The sequence below is a fragment of the Lutjanus erythropterus genome, chromosome 3 (genome assembly GCF_056507025.1).
Source record: "Lutjanus erythropterus isolate fLutEry1 chromosome 3, fLutEry1.hap2, whole genome shotgun sequence".
Classification (NCBI taxonomy): Eukaryota; Metazoa; Chordata; class Actinopteri; order Lutjaniformes; family Lutjanidae; genus Lutjanus; species Lutjanus erythropterus.
The window spans coordinates 36054362-36071774 of NC_139319.1; the positions used below are offsets into that span (position 1 = coordinate 36054362).

The window sequence follows — 17413 nt, forward strand, 5'->3', positions numbered from 1 at the left end:
TGATTATTGATAAGTACCTCATACAACCCACTTTAAATAATCCAAACTATCCTTTTAAAACAGATATCTTGTGTTATTTATGTTTGACATTTTGCTTTCATACACATGAAGAGTGCTGATTGTCACTGGTGTTTTATCAGTTACCCAGTGTCTAATGACTCAAAGGATTGCTGTTTGACTATATACATCCATATATGGTAGAAACAATTCTTTCATTTTTTAGAAGTCTTCGTTCTTCTAGAAAAACCTAACCCTAACCCTAGCCTTGGCATATTTCCTTCAGAAACGCCCTTCAGCTCTTCCAGGCCAAACCCAAGCTGTTCCTGAAGCGGCTGACTGATGTAGTCCCTCTGGTCCATCTGGGTGTACAACAAGGTCTTCTCCCAATTACACAGCCAGAGGGAGGCACCTGAAGGGCTCTCTGCACCTGTCTGAACCGACTAATCTGAATCCTCCGAGGTCTTCCTGGATCATTTACCTTCTTAGCCTGTTTGAGAGTGAGCTGTGTAACTCTGTGCTGAAATCAGTTCATCTTATCATCACTACCTGGGTGAGGGTCAGAATCAAGACTGGCCTATAAATCGAGACCGGTGCTTTGTGATTCCACCGATTATTGGAGATTATTGCAGAGTCTGCAAAAGTACAGAGACACCTCTCTCATGTCACTTAACCTGACATTCATCTTGAAAATAAGAAAGGGGACAAAGATTCACAAGTGTTTCTCTATATAGTGGCAGCTCTGCAGGCAGGTGAAGCATCTCGGCCCTCTTAATCAGGCCCAGACTGCATCCTGTTTCAGTGTGTATTCATCATTCATTTCTGAAGTTAAAAGTTTTCTAATATTGTTAATATTGTTCATCACCTAGATCCCCAACAAAGAAAAGGGCTCAAGGAACATGTGTGTGTGTGTGTGTGTGTGTGTGTGTGTGTGTGTGTGTGTGTGTGTACATATATAATGACATTGGTTTAAGGAGGTCATGCATTACATTCAGTCAGAAAAGATTTGTTATTATATCAAAGGCCTAATCCTGAAATTCTATGCTACCAGGCAACAATATAAAATTTTCTTGAAAACATGTAAACAGAGAGATTTAATTTCTACTTCTTGGTTTACACAAAGTTTATTCTGTCATTTGTCTTAGTGTTTTGTGTTTTTTTTTTTCAGCTAAACACCCAGCTGGGAGCGCTTTGTTTTTTTTTCAGCTGAGGTGCTTTGGTTGCTATGATACAGGGTATCTGCACAAATATGTGTTTTAAGTACCTAATTTTGTAGATAGTTTGTGTTACGAGTAAACACTGAATGTAAAAATGTTGGCACAAGGTAGAGTACTTGCTGTGGTCCTTGTTCAGGATGAAGTGAAGGCTGAAGCACATAAATCTGCTTAATTGTGGTCTCTTAATAAAGAAAATAAAAACACTTGATCGAGACAAACAAAACAAAACAAAATATATAGCAATGTGCACCTACTGCTTTATGATGTGAATGCCCAGACGTTATCGTGGTTACTTGAAGAATGATGGATTGGGAAATGGAAATGCAGGAAAAATTGTTTGAGTACTTCCAGATCCCCAAAATAATCCACAAAAATCAGTGTTTGGCCAGAGATATACTTGCATTTTAACCATGTGTTTGTGGAGTAGCATTACTTTCAGAGGACGTGCACAACCAAAACTACTTACAGTTATATTGGTCATCTGAATTGCTCTGTTTTTCTAAATACATAAAATTTTAGTTGACTGAGATTTAGTTGACTAAAATGTTATGTCATGCATTATTTAAACGTTTCTGAAACTACAAAGCCACTGTAGTTTAGAAGTGACATGGAGCTGATGCCAGTATCCCCATGCTGATAAGTTATTTATCTCATATTTATATCAAAAAGCACCACAGCGAGCACCTGAAATAACTGCAGCTTCACATAATAATGCAGTATTTAATAATATTTAGCAAAAACATTGTTCTAGGACTGGGGTGGAGCAGCCTCTTGGCCTAAGACAGCTGCTGAACTTCGGGTAGCTTTGGAGGAGAGAGCCGCGGGAAAAGCGGAGCTTCTGGAAGAATAAACATCGAACAGATCAGAATCTGCTTGCCCTTCCCTAATGTTTCCATCATTTGTAATAGTTTTATCATCACAAATTAATTTTTCAATTTAGTTATCATCTCATTTTTGAAGAACACCATGCAGAAAATTACTAGTCAATGAAATGAATACTGTAATGCTCCAAATGGAAGCAGGATATGAGGGCGTGCAAACACGTAGTTAACAGAAAGAATATCTCAGGCCTTACACATACTGTGAAATTGTTACATGTTCCTCTGGCAAAGATGAAGACAAGCGCCCAGGATATTTGGAACAACAATGAAGTTTTCACTTTGGACTCAGTACAATAGTATACACAGAGTCTGGACACATGGAGTCATTTAGATGTTTGAAGGCTTCCAGTGTTCCCATCTGAGACAGCTGGGACAGTGGGACTCAGTGGGGTGTGCCCCTGCTGGGAAATGGTATTACCATGTGAGCCAGCATGCATAGAGCTTCCATCCACACGGAGCGATGAGAACAAAGATGTGTTCGACCGTCTTATGTGGGGTAACACTAACGGAGAGGACCGAGAGATAATGAGGCGTGGTCCCGGTGCCCCCTGCTTAGTCAGTCAGTGGCTGCATGTGGGACTGTGATGTATAGACAGGAGGAGGTGCAGATGGGTGGAGCACAGCTGGGAACTACAGCAATATGAGCTCACACTCTCTCATATAATAACTACACAGTTTTTGCACATTTAAGATGTGAAAACACACACACACACACACACACACACATATATATATATACAGACAGAGAGGACAACAGGCCCACAATGCTTCTCACACTTACTGCGTCAATGCCGGACAGCTGCATGCCAATGTTGACCACGGCAATGGTGATGACCTGCCAGCGAACGCAGCGGTCTGTGAGCAGGTTGCGCACAGAGATGGTCTGGATGGAGGACAGAGAGCGCTGCTCCTCCTGCATCTCCTCAACCTCCGCCTGGATATTTCCTTTAGTACGATACCACTTCAAGGCTGCAAAGGACAGAAAGAAAACCTTTTACCACCTGGAGAAATGTGATATAAAAATTCTGAGAATTCTGAGTCCAGTCAGGTCAGTAACAGTAGACGGGATTTTATGTCTTGAAAGAAGAGAAGAGAAATGAGAAACAAGAAGAACAGGTTGTTAAGAAAGGGATAATGGACAGCGAGTGGGCCATTATTGTGAAATAAACCCCGACGGGGAGGTGGAGAGGTCTTGAATCACCCTGAAGGGCTTTATTTCACAATAACAACCTGCTCACTGTACATTATCCCACTTATTACACAGCTGCTTACATAAAAAAACAAACAATAATTTGACACAAAATATTTAATTATTATTAAATTAAAAAAAATATTTTGAGTCCATGATCAGAACTGGGTCCATAGCAACGGCCTGTTATTCATAGCAACTAAGCCTGGAACTAACTTTTATCTTCATTATTGATTAATCTGTAGATCATTTTCTCAGTTAATCATTATTTGTTTGGTCCAGAAAATGTTGAAAAATGTTGAAAACTGTTTCCCAAAGTCTGAGGTGATGTCCTCAAATGACTTTTTTTCATCCATCACCCAAGATATTCAGTTAGAGGACTAAAGAAGCTATAAAATATTTGTTTTAAAGAAGCTAAAATTAGAGAATTTGGACATTTTTTTCCTTTAAAAACAATTAGCTGATTATCAGAAGAGTTAGTGATTCATTTAATAGTTGACAACTAATGGATTAGCTCTGATAGCTGCAATGATTTATCAATGCAGTCTGTTACTCATAGCAACAGTCTGCTATCCACAATTAACATAGCTTAGATGCCTAAATTGACCAATCAGAATTGAGTATTTACTGCTACAATGCTGTGTGAAGGCTCGGTCACACATACGCAAATGAAGGGGAGTGGCTGTGAATCTGCGTCTGCTATTTGTGTCGATTTCAACTTTTGTAAACTTTAAGGGGGCAGAGTCACGGCCTCGACCCAAAGTGAAGACATCTGCCTCAGCAGGTGATGGTCACTCACCTGCAATCGCATATGTGTGACCTTAATAAGAGAAGCTATGACAGTCTTTACCCTATATAATGAAATATTAAAAAAAAAAAAAAAATAGGAAAGAAGGTGATGAAGTGTTCACTGTCTAACCTGCGATGGTGGCGTGAACATTTCCCTTCTCTATCAACAGGTACCGTGGACTCTCTGGAAACCATGGCAACAGCATCAGCTGGATCAAGGTAGGAAACACCACCAGTGACATGAGCATAGGCCAGTTCTCTTCCTGTGTGGAAAAAATAAACATGACCCTTTAATAATTTAACAATCAATTCTAATTAATCAACCCATTCTCTCTAACACTGTATCAGACAGAACGGAGCAGATGGAAAGAGCATCGACTCGTCCAGTCCTACCACAAACAAGAAAACACAGGAAAGGAGGAGGGACGCTACAGGGACAGCTGGACATGTTAAGCAATTTTTTTCTCATTACAACACAACAGTGTGTTCACATACTTTATCCTGCTACTTATTCATGTTTATACAATAAGTTATACATGAATGTGCCATAATTTATAATAATACACTGGTGTACTTAAAGTTTCTGGAAATGTGGCTTAAAATAGTAAAAATACATACATGATACCAAAGTTTAGTTTCTCATGAAGCATCTACAAAGATCTAGTTAAAACACAGCATATTTTGCTGTTTGAACCATTTCTCAGACTGTGTGGGCGCAGCAGATCATGTTTGATTGACTTCTCTCTAAGGAGCCAAGGCACAGAAGCTAAGCATTATAGTTACTGCTGTACAGGGACTGCTGTAGACAGGACAGCAGCAAAATGTGTTTTAACCACCTTAAAACAAATGGACCACCTAAAAAAACGTAATATCAGTTTAAGTATATGCTGTATTTAAAGCATGCTGCAGCATCACTGCTTTACTTTGCCATCAGCCAGTCTTTTCCAACAGGGAATTAAAGCTACCATCTATGCTCTCTTCACAGCCACCAGACTCCTTGGACAAAATTTTACCTCGCAGGACACGGGAGATACTGGTCTACTTCTGCCTCGATCTGCTAATTTGTTTGTTCTTGTGTGACTTCTGTGTTTTAACACTTTAGTTTGAATCTGATCTAACGGTTCTTGCTGTGGATCAAGGCAGTGAAGGTTTTAGTCCTCTGCTGGAAAAGGCTGTCTGCCGACAGAATTAAGCAGCTAAAATGTCTAAAATATACCATACACTTAAACTGATATTGATTTCTGCTATGTAAAATTACTATTTGTGTCAAACAATTCAGAAGTGATATTACGGCTTCAGCTCTCTGTTGTCACATTGGCTCAGACCCAGAGAAACAGATTAAGCCGGCAGGACCAGAGAATTTTTGTTGCACCAGTTAGAGTAGGGCAGCTCAGCAACTGACAAGTATTTTTTTTGTTTTTTTTTTTAAATGATTGCTTTGGTCAAACCGAGCCAGAGTGCTGCTATTGTGCATGTTGGCTCATCATTGGTAACGCCTGTGTTTACCTTTTACTATTTCATATCAAAATGGCTGCAGTGAAAAAGGTCTATTACTTGACAAATTAAGGATGATGCACGGGGCACAGCATCAGTCCAGAGGGAGCGTAACTGATAAAGCATTTCATTCAAATTTACCCAGCTGGCCTCCCTCATGATGTCATTGAACAGAATGATTAGTACCTGTCCCAGCAGTTCATGGAGTCCCAGGACCTGAGCGATGAAGACCCCGAGACAAATGTGAATGCTGGGAACGAGGCCCAAGAAGCCTCGCAGGTTCTTGGGGGCGATCTCACCAAGGTACATCGGCACCACGCTGAGAGAGATACCTGTGGGGGAAAGAAAAAGTGTGATTACATTGGGCTTAAATATATGTTTAATTATATGTTTAATTTTGATGAAAATCTGATTTTGTCTTCAGTTAATATTGTTGTTGTATTGTTGTTATTAGGGCCATTTTACATTATCTTCTATCATTTTATTCTCAACATTTTGACAGAAATCACAAAATACAAAAAAAACAAAAATCCTTTTTCCCTCTGTGATGTTATTTCTTTTTTGGGTGTCTAAAATATTTTTAGGTTGTCTTCTTCCTGAAAAATAAAAACCTAACATTCAGTGTTCTAATTTTTAATCCTAACTGTATGTTTTTCTTAATGTCAAACATTAAATGCCTTGATGAATGTTGGCGGACAGTGAAAACACAAGGGCAAAGATGCCAATAAGTCAGTGATGTTGCACTGTCTCTGACAAAGTCGGTTGTGTTGCATTTTATAAATATATTAGAGATGGGGGGATCAAGATTTTACAAGCTTTATGTCCATTTCTAATGGTGTTTATAGTTTTCTTTCTTAGTATGAGCACCTTAATATTTAGTTGTTAATACAAAATGAAAGTCAACTGAATATCAGAAGAAATGTAGGAATGATTCAAAAAACATCTCATGAACAAAATCACTAAACAATATTTGAGGCACTTTCAAAATAAAACATGAATAATTTTAATTAAACAACTGCAAATCCACCAAAGCACATTAAACAGCTCTGCATAGGCTGTAGTATACAAAATAAAATTGTTTCTGGTTTTTGCGCATTGGTAATAAACACACTGTAATTAATTCAGGTCTACCTGAGTGTACTCCTGTGATGAAGCGTCCAACAATGACCATCGCCGGCATCCTGCACCACCTGCTGAAGCCCATGAGACCTCCTCCTATAAACACCAGCACAGTGGCTCTCACCAGCGTCCCTTTCCTGTTTGGATCATCAACATATTTTAGAAATGGACAGGATCACAGCTCTCAAACAGGGAAGCCAATGCATCTCAGTCGCCCCCTGGTGGTTGGCTGCAGTACAAGCCATAAATCCTACCCCCCAATGTTAATAGATAGCACATGGGCCAGACTAAAAATTCAAAAACCACATCAAATATACTTTTCACAAAGATGGTTTCTGCCATTTTTGGTAGTTCTTATTATGCTCATGTTTGTTCAAGTCTGCCAGTCCACTGGCCGTGTAGGTGGGAACTCACACCGCGGCTCGAACTCAGTCACTACAGCGCAGACTCTGGCTCCAAATAATGACACCAGCACAAAACGACAGCGCCTGTAATCAGGATATTTTGGCTTCATCTTTGTACAGCTGAAGGAAGTGGAGAAGTGTCATCCATCTTTATTTGGTTATTGGTTTGGACACACAGAGATCCCACTTTGCTTTCTTAAAGGCATACTATGCAGGATTTTCCTAAAAAGAAAAAAAAACTAGACTCATAAAAATAATCCCTGTCAATCATCATCACTTATGACCCATTAGTAGTGTATGGTGGTGTCTGTATCTGCTGAGACTCTTATGCTAACACATAATGGAAATTACCATTAATGCAAAACAGAAAATAGCATTGCAATCGTGGTAATATTATCTTAACAACAATTTTCACTTTCAATTAAATTTTCAATTATTTTACTCATACTTAGAGACATATATTTCTTATGGTAGTTGCTGACGTCACATTGCAAACTAAATCTACTACTCTGGCTTCAACACTCCACACTGACCAGCTACAGTAACCTGAAAGGGTCAAAACTCAAACTCAAAACTCACAATGGGTTTAAAAAAACAGTCAGAGTCTCTATTAATTTTGGCCTAACAACAAATTTTATTTGTTACTTTTACTATGGCACTAGCTTACTGAGCTAAATGTAGCAGGTTACTTCAAAAAATATTTTATTTACTACTTTTATATGTAGTTTACCAATAACACTGAAAGATTGACATGTAATGTGCATTGTTTTCGGAAATATCAGCCATGATGTACAGTCTCTAGAGGTGTATGATTCAACTTTTTTCGCTGTCTGTGAGAGCTGCAGAGAGAGATATACACACATTCACACACAGGCAGAGCAGACTGAGGACACAGCAACAACATGAAGGTTCACTTCAGCTGTATTCACACAACACCTGGTGCTGTGAAGAGGTGTGGCCGCTTGTGCTTTAGAATGAAATTGCTGTGAACAATCAAAAAATAATATTTTATTTCTCTGATTCACTGCTTTGTTTTTGCTTACACCACTCCCTCACTTCATTCGCTCTCAAGCTCTGCTGCTCTTTGTCTCTCTTGTTCAAGGAAACTTTTTTTCGAAAGGAACTTTAAATAGTGTGGTTACAAGCAGTAAATCCTGCATATGCTATGTTTAAAGAATAAGAACCATCTGGAGCAGAGACTGATGCACTGCACATTGTTATACACACAAAAATCATCCACACACACACACTAACCTTCCATATTTGGTAACGAGTCTGCCCACCAGCAGCGCCCCGGTCATCCCACCAATAGCAAAGATCGACACAGTGAGGGAATACAAGACGGTGAGGAACTCCTCATCTGGGGCCCAGTCATAAGTTTCTACCAACGTCTCATTGTAAAAGTCTTTGATGTACTGGTGGAAAAAAGAAATAATTGAGTTAAATTAGCTCTGTTCAGCAGGGGAAAAATAAATAAATTCATTAAAATATACATATACAATATACATGGAATTACACAATGTTTTCCCCTTTTCCCAAATATCCATCCAATAAATTTTGCATTTCATTTTGCTTCTTTTTGAAGTAAAAAAAAATATAAGATCTCAGAAAGAAAGAAAAAAAGAAAGAAAGAAAACATTTAATTTGTACACCCTCATATAAATCAAATACACCTGAAGCATAATAGTAGTCACCATGAAATCACTGAAAATCATCAAGTTTTCTGCAGTGTCACACATCAAAATTTCAACATTAGTCTTGCAATTTCCACAGCGTTGCATGTATGTTGCACTGTGGGATGGGAAGAGATGTTTTACTCAGCATGTGACCGCATCCATGTGATTTATTTTTAGAACAGACAGGAAGTTCATCGAGCCCAGACAGTCAAAGTCAAATCAAGCTGAAAGAGAAAGGAATCCTAAACTGTCAGAATGTTATTCTTGTGGTGTAACATAATTCAGATTTCATTTAGATTTATCTGTGTAGAATCCATTGAGATCAAACAGTCCTACAGAACATTAAACCATATTTATCTCAAGAAGAGACACAATTCACTCACTTCCTGTGAAATGAATCATCAGGAAACTAAAACAGAAGACAGAAAAATAAGAGTCCATTTTGCTTTGTTTGAATAGTTTCAGTATAAACACTGCTTAACAGACTGAAAGATTATTATGATTGGTAAATGGTGAGGCTATAGAGTGATAATTCGAAGGAATGAGTGAGTCTAAGAGAGTTCAGTGATGAAGGAAAAGATCTGTCAATTTGTCATGGAACTCTGAACAGTGTGTGTCCAATTTGTCCCAAGAATGTGACTGTCCACACCATGTGCGGGGAAACTGTATAAGCTGGCAGTGTGTGCACATTACAGTCCTGACATATCAGTATAACTGACCTCCTTCATGTTCAGTATTACTTCCCTGCACCAGCCTGGTGCTGGATGAGCAAGAATTAATGGAGGTAACCAGGATCTTCAGTGTGAAATCAGGCTTCAGACTGAACACATACTTAGAGGTCCTCAATACAGAAACTTCCAAAGACTGAAATCCTCTCTTGTCTGAGTCTAGGAGGCATTTAAGATCTGTGATATCACAGAAACTGGTTTCCCAGACAGCACCACTGTTGGGTAACATTTCATTTGTCATCATTTTATTGTAACACTTGTCATGAAGGAGTCTTTATGAATGTTTATGACTGCTGTCATTCGGTCTATTATGCCATTTTTAATTAAAAGTTGACCATAGTTGTTTGAGATGTCTTTATTATGATGACTTTTATATGTGGTTGGTTTTGACACTATCAGGATTACAAGTGTGCTGTATTTTGTTGATCTCAAGTGGTGCCATTTGAACTTATCATATGGATGTTATTAAATGTTATAGGGCCAATTTGAGGAAGAATACAGTACAAAGGTGATTAAGCTCAGAGTTATGTGATGGACACATGGCAGTTTGCTATCTCACTTGTTTCTAAAAGAGGCCAACTGGTATCTGCTGTTGTCTGTTGCAGGCGTTAGCTTGGTTAACTTGGTTAGCCGTGGAGCTAGCCACCTAATTACCTGACTCAGCCCTGAGGAACAATTTGAACACCGAAATATTATATGTTGAGGGGCTACACAAACCAATGGCACTTTAAGATCAATATGTAATGTCTGTTCAAATTGGTGGGCTTTCCCATGTGTTACATCAGTCGAATTGGTGGGGTATCCTCTCCTCAACAAAAAACTCTCTAAAGATGGGGTTTCCACCCGAGTTGTCTTTTCTTCTCCATTGCGGGAAGCTAGCTAGCCAGAGACTAGAGAAGTGAGAGAGCTGTTGTCAAGGATACAGGCAGGTATACAGGTCTAACCACAGATACAGGCATGACAGGACGGGTCGAGTTTACAGTTCTAGTTAGGATTTCTAAAGTTCAGATAAAATACGATATCTAAGATAGGATAGGACACAACCATGATATTAGGAATTGCTTTTGAAATAGGAAGATTGTAAGGACGTTTCTATAATGAGCCCCAAGGAACTCCTTCATACAGCATGCAAGCAGTTAATGACAGATGTTGGTAATAATAAAAAATAGGATCTCTACTCAGACTTGATGACCTTCTTGTCAAAAATTTTTCTCATTTTGTCAATTTAGATGTATTTACTGGTTGAACAACAGTGTAACTCATCAGGACAGCATACATAGAGGTTCAAAGATGCTGAAAACGTTACATTTGGGCTTACATTTTTATTTACATCTATTGTTTTAAATGGCTGTACACACAGTTGTTTCAATCTGAAGAGTTAAATGAGGACCAAAGTGTTTTTTTCAGAAGCCACAAAGTCTGTTTAGAGAGAGCTACAAGAGCTACTGTGAATATGGACGAAGCATCAATGTGATATGAAAACTTTTTTGATCATGAATCCTGACGTTACTGTATAGTTCTGTGGTTTATATACTGTAGACTAGAGTCTCTGTTAACAGTGAGAAACAGACAGATCTGCATTATATGCTTGTCTCCTCCATCAAATGTCTATATCCTACCTGCACTTCTGAAAACGTTCATCCACACCTCACCTGCAGTGGCTCTACACCCCAAAAGTGGGCCTCAACCCACAGTTTAAGAATGACTGAAACTGACCTGAAAAAAGGTAAGTATTTCTCCCCTAGAGGAAAATATCTTATTGAAGAAATAAAATATTAATAATAAACAAACTAAACAAGTAAACAGATACAAATCTGATGCTTGTTGTGCACCACAGGAGCACCTCACCTCATTTGATGTGTGTCAAATGAGGTGTGTCAAATATTGCTTTCGGTGCAATAGGGCTTAGTGTTCAGAGATATCAAAAACTGAGTACACCTCCTACATGGCTGATGGAAAATCATTAGCTCATAGCAAGTGCTACACACTAAGAACATGATCAGCAAGGAGGGAGATTCACATGTAATAATCTGACTTCTACTGAATCTTAGCCAGAAGCTCCTATGTGCTGTACTTTGCATTGACCTCTGAGTCAGATGTGCTGTATCATATTGTTGGAACAACAACAACAACAACAATGGAGTGATGACCCAGTGTCACATGAGATCAAACACCAAAACTACCATGTGCTGCTACATTCATGAACATAGTGTCCAACACACTGTATTTAGCTCAATGTTGACCTTACTAAATGCATTGGGGTCCTTCCTATGTTCCTAAGGGACACAGAACCCTGAGGACACAGACCATGGGAACATAGGACCTTGTGAACCTGGGACCTGGGGGACATAGGACTGTGGGAACATGCTCCCAAGTGGATCCACTATCAGCAAGACAGAACGACCCTCATTAAAAATATTTCTCAGTAACTCTTGTTATAAAATTCAGCAATTACACCGTTATTCAGCCAACTGAAATGTGAGCACCGCAGCAGCCCTTGGTGCGCAGTACTGCCTTATTCTTTTCCAGCAGTTATTAATTCTGTCATTTAACTGTATTCTGACAGCACCCATTGTTTTCTGTTCTGCTTTGTTCATTTATTGCAAGAACTCAATACCACTAAATAAAACTTCCATTATAATTCATAATCTCATGTTACCTTACAAAAAGATAAATGATCCAAATTAGTTCCATGCAGTGAGGTAGGAAAAAAGAGCCCCTGGTCAGATTAGTAGGGGGAAAAATTCACTGTAAACCCCTGAAAAGCGCCTCTTTAAAAGTGCAGCCCCCCTCCCCTTATGCAATGTTCTTCCACAACAATAGAGCCCTACAGAAAGTCTTTAGACATCACTGACACATGGCAAGTGATACACACTAAGAATATGATAAATAAGGAGGAATTTCACATGAGATCATCTGACTTCTACTGAACGTTGGCCAGAAGCTCTTATACGTCGTGCTTTCCGCTGAGCTTTGAGTGAGATTGACTCTGTCACATTGTTGGAACAATAGCTGGAGCGATGAGCCAGTGTCACATGACATCAAGACCAACTCACAGACTACAAGCCAAACGGGCTACTAGTTACTAAGAAACTCCTCCCATGACATGACCTTAAGTTTCTTTATCTTTAGCTCACACGGATCCTGCTTCCTGCTTTAAACCCTCAAACTGAAATTAAATTACAAGGCAAACACATTTAAATTGAGGCTTAGTGACACATAATAACGTCAAGGCTTTAATAAAACAATGTAGCGATGCTGCCCCTAACACTAAAACATCATTGCCATGACCATCTGCTGAAAATAAACAGCTGAGGAAGTCGTTTACAAGTTTAGCCCTGTGATAATGTAATCTGATTACTAAGACAAGCCAGGTCATTAGTTCCTGATGTGTCCTATAAAAACCTCTTCAGCCATTTTCTCTTTACTCTCCACTACCTGAACCTTCTGCCACATCTAAAATATGATTTGGAGCAACATATGTGTTACTAATGTCAGATGATACAGCAGTAAACACTGCTGGACACTAAAGTCACATGGACCATGGTTAAAGGTTTCACCACACCACATTAGCAGCATTTTGGAATATGTGTGACACTGAGCAACTGACCCTTCCCAAGTCTCTCCCCTCCCCTCACATGTGAAACTCATGGCACAACTCAAAGAGGATCAAAAATAATTTATCTCTCGCTATAAAGGTCCCATAAAGCATTTAAGTTCACATTTACCTTATAGTTGCTAATGTTAGCAAAATTTTAGTTAACTATAACTAGGTAATGACTGACATTGATCAGCAGGCTAGCATTTTGCTAACATTAGCTAACTGAAGATGTGAATGTGAATGTGTCGCTTTTACAGGTCTCTCAGTTACGTCTTTTAACCTTATTCAAAATTTGGTTCTCTTTTCAATATAGACCACCCAAGCACATCTAGGTATCCTACAGGAAACAGGAAAAGAGAAAGCTGACTGAGGTTCCATCAGGTACCAAGTTTGCTCAACTGTAATTGGAGCACAAAGTGCAAAGAAGCAGGATTTAGGAAGGGTTAGTTAGCTCCAGTTAAATTATGGAAATGGACACAGAGGGGAAACAGCTGGTCTGGCGGTATGACAAGAAATTGTTACTGCATGCAATTTCCCATAAACTACAAACATTACATTATATCACATTTCTACCTGAGTACATATTAAGCAAATGCTGGGATGTTGGGACTCTGAATTTGATGCCTGCAACATGTTCCAAAGAGCAGAATGTGTCTTGGCATTGTTTTACTGAAATCAGAGGGGCTTTACAGTAAAAGACATTGTCTGAATGGCAGCATATGTTGCTCCTTTCAACAGATGTGACAGTTAGCCACGATGGCATGGGCGCTAACACACCCACACACTATCCTCTTAAGCCCAAGTCCATGATATCCAACAACAATCTGACATGTGGACTTGTCAGGCCATAACACGGTTTTTCACTTTTTCCATTTTCCATTTCAGATGAGCTCAGCCCAGAGAAGACGGCTGAGTTTCTGAATGATGCTGATAAATGACTTTCACTTTAAGACTTAACTGGCCTTTGCAGATACAGCAACAAATTGTGTTTAACAACAATAGGTTTCCAATGGGTTTCTGAGCTTTTGGCAAGAAAGTGAATAAGGAAATTTTCTCCAAATGCCCATTACTTAAAACCCATTATGAGTAAAACGTCAAAATGATTGTTGTGAGTGTCCCATAGGAGAAGTAATTTACATACCTACATCCAACCTGGGGAGATGAACACAGAGTACACCAGGGTTTTTCACATTTTTTAACAAACAAAAGCACATACATATTTGAAAGATGCTCTAATCACATAAAAAAAATTTTTGCACACAAGTGTAAGAAAGAGATTCCAAGCTTGTCCATTCTGCTTCACTGTGAAAAGGCGAGAGAGAAAGTGGAACATGAGGAATTTTGAAAGTGACCCATCATGTGCTGAGAGGGCCCAAAGGTGCAGCTCTTTCATGGAACTCCCTCCTGTCTTACACTAGCATGAGACGTGGCACCGAAGGTCACATGCTTCACTGTGGGGTGGTCCATGACAAGTTCACAGCTTAGTCACTGCACCACGGCAAATCAAACATTGAAGCAGCAGAGCACATGATGGATAAAAACAGCAGAACATTGATGACATGGTGAGGTGCACAGCAGCTTCTAGATTTGATACACAAACCCACATGACATCTAACAGTCATCCACTGTCCACTGTCCCCCCCAGTGTGCACTGAGCCTCTTTCATTCATTCTACGGATATTTGGGGCTCTCAGGAAAAGTGTGAAAACTATTCTAACACACAAACCTGTGCGGGAGAGTTGACGACTGCCAAATTGTAGCCATAGAGCATGGAGCTGCCGAACGAGGCCAGAAAAGCCACCGCCAGCAGAGGCTTTGTAAGATGCTGATGAAAAGATGAGATGGAGAGAGAGAGAGAGAACAAGTTAGATACCAACAAAAACTACACAGCAAAATGTCCAGAGGCGTGAAGGCATATTTTAAAAGAATGCAAGAAACATTTCTGAGGTCTAATTTAATGCGAGATCACAGAAATGAGGTTTTATTTTTACCTCTTGTAATTGCTTAACCTGCTTGTTTTTGAATTTTCATAAACTGTGAGGTGCCCAGTGGATTTTCCTGTATCAAATACAGTAAAGCTAAACAGTTAAATGCACAATATGTAAACGCTGCTACTTGTGGTCTTTCACACATTAAAATAATAACAAAATACATAATTTCATCACATTGTGAACTGGCAAGGGATCATGGGAGTTGTTATCTTCACTGTTAAACAACCAACACAGCTGATAAAAATCTATCCGACATGACTCTGGCAGAAATTATGTTCATATTTAAGTTTTAGTCAAACTATGTTTAGTCACGTTTGCCAATGTCCTTCTTCACTCTCTGACGTATCCAACGTATCCCGTGTTTTCCTGGAAGTTATAGCAACTAGCTAGCGATGACTGGTATTAAATACACCATTACATTGAGTAAATTTTGATTCCAAAACTCAGAAAGCTGCTGATTTTGAGATTTAAAACAATACTTCTGCATTAAAATGTCAAAAACATTTGACGTATGTTATATATTTTGTTGAGTTGTGTACATTATCCCAAATGTTTCCAACAATATTCAAAGGCAGAGAAATACATAAGGCCTATATTAACAAATTGGAGCTAGATATTCATAATACATAAGGGTTCTTTGATTGTTTTCATGGAATCTTATCTGAAAACAGAAAAACACTCACAACCCATCAATAAACTCACCATTATCAAAAAGCAAAGTACATTTTATGCAACGATTAGTTGATCAATTGATTAGCTGTCAATTATTGACTTAATTGCCAACGATTTTGATAATCAATTAATTGTTTTGAGTCTTTTTTTTTTTTTTTTTTTTTTTTTAAAGGAAATTCAGTTTCTCAAATGTGAATATTTACTGGCTTCTTTAGTCCTTTATGACAGTAAACTGAGTATCTTTGGTTTGAGAACATCACCTTGAGATCAGCATTTTTCACAATTTTCCATCTTTCTTTTTTTTGACCAAACAACTAATAGATCATTTGAGAAAATAATCGGAATGCAATATACTAAAGATAAATCAGCATGTGTGTAAAACCCCAAAAGCATTTTATTTACACACAGTTTAGCAAGAAGTTACCCATTAACTGCATAGCAGCATATACCCATAACAGCAAAATGATTATCTCTGTATTATTGAAACATTTTGATCGATCAGCTGTATTATTATCCCACGAGTACAAACACTACTTGTGAGCCACAATGGATCGTTTCTAACTTCATGAGAAGACTTGTATACCCTTGGACATACCTGAACCACTGGTGAAAGACCAGAGGCTAACACACCTTACACTGGCCATGCTACAACTGCTGCTGACTTACTCGCCACAGGTAAGCGAAAACAAGAGAAGACTTGAAATTATTTGATGCACTATATGCAGTAGGGGGTCGTGGCATGTTTCTGATAGGAGGAATAACATTTGTCGCAGCCAGGAGTCCAAAAGGAGTCCACTGATAACGAACAGGATGTTAGTATAGAGGACAGACAGAGAGGAGGCACCCTCTGCTCCGACTGAACAAAAACAGCATACATGCCTTAAAGAAACCTAATTTAGCCTGTAATGGCCTGATGGAGAGAGTTAGACGACTACATGTGAAAATAGCTCACAGCAGACAATGCTGCCCAGTCTGCATTCAATTTAGGTTGATTATCTGTCAGATGTGCAGCTCTTCACGTTGCATCACTTTGGTCAAAGCTCTGGCCAACTTCTGTATGTTTGACACTTTTTGTTATAGTCTTTTCAAAGTCTTTTTTTTGCGTGGTTTATACCTTTAATTATTCTAGTTTCCTGAATTTAATTTAGATTTTTTTATGATGATGGTAAACACACAGTGTGTATTGATCTGCACTGTCTGTATTTACAGTACTGATGACAATGAAGTTCAACTGGAAGGATCTCATGAGAGAATCACTCCTGTAGCTTTTGTAAACATTATATAGAAACAAACTTTTTTGCTTGAGAAATATCCCACGAATTTTGGACATCCAGAGTCACACTTTTGCATCTGTTAAAAAGAGCAATAAGCTTGTGGAGCTTAATACCAGTAATTGATTATTAAATTAATTACCAGCTATTCTGAGAATCAATTGATTGCTTTGACTCATTTTTTAAGAAAAAAAAAAGTCAAAAATATTTTCTTCACTTTTTTATGACAGTAAACTGAATATCTGTGGGTTCTGGACAAAACAAAACATTCAAGCACATCGGGTTTTGGGAAACAATTATTAACTTTTTTTCTCCCTATTTCACATTTCATGGACCAAACAATAAATTATTTATAGGTTTACGTTGTCATTTGTTTTATATCTA

General features: G+C 38.6%; 1 protein-coding gene across 1 annotated transcript in view; it reads right to left on the reverse strand.

The window, feature by feature from the left end:
* The window catches only part of slc2a15b (solute carrier family 2 member 15b), a 28389-nt gene that overhangs the window by 10660 nt on the left and 316 nt on the right, over positions 1-17413 (reverse strand). The window contains exons 2-7 of the mRNA XM_084715965.1: positions 14822-14920; positions 8345-8505; positions 6699-6823; positions 5754-5899; positions 4204-4336; positions 2877-3064 (exon numbers count right to left, since the gene is read on the reverse strand). Of these exons, the coding sequence (XP_084572091.1) occupies positions 2877-3064; positions 4204-4336; positions 5754-5899; positions 6699-6823; positions 8345-8505; positions 14822-14920 (852 nt within the window). The remainder of the gene's footprint in view (positions 1-2876; positions 3065-4203; positions 4337-5753; positions 5900-6698; positions 6824-8344; positions 8506-14821; positions 14921-17413) is intronic.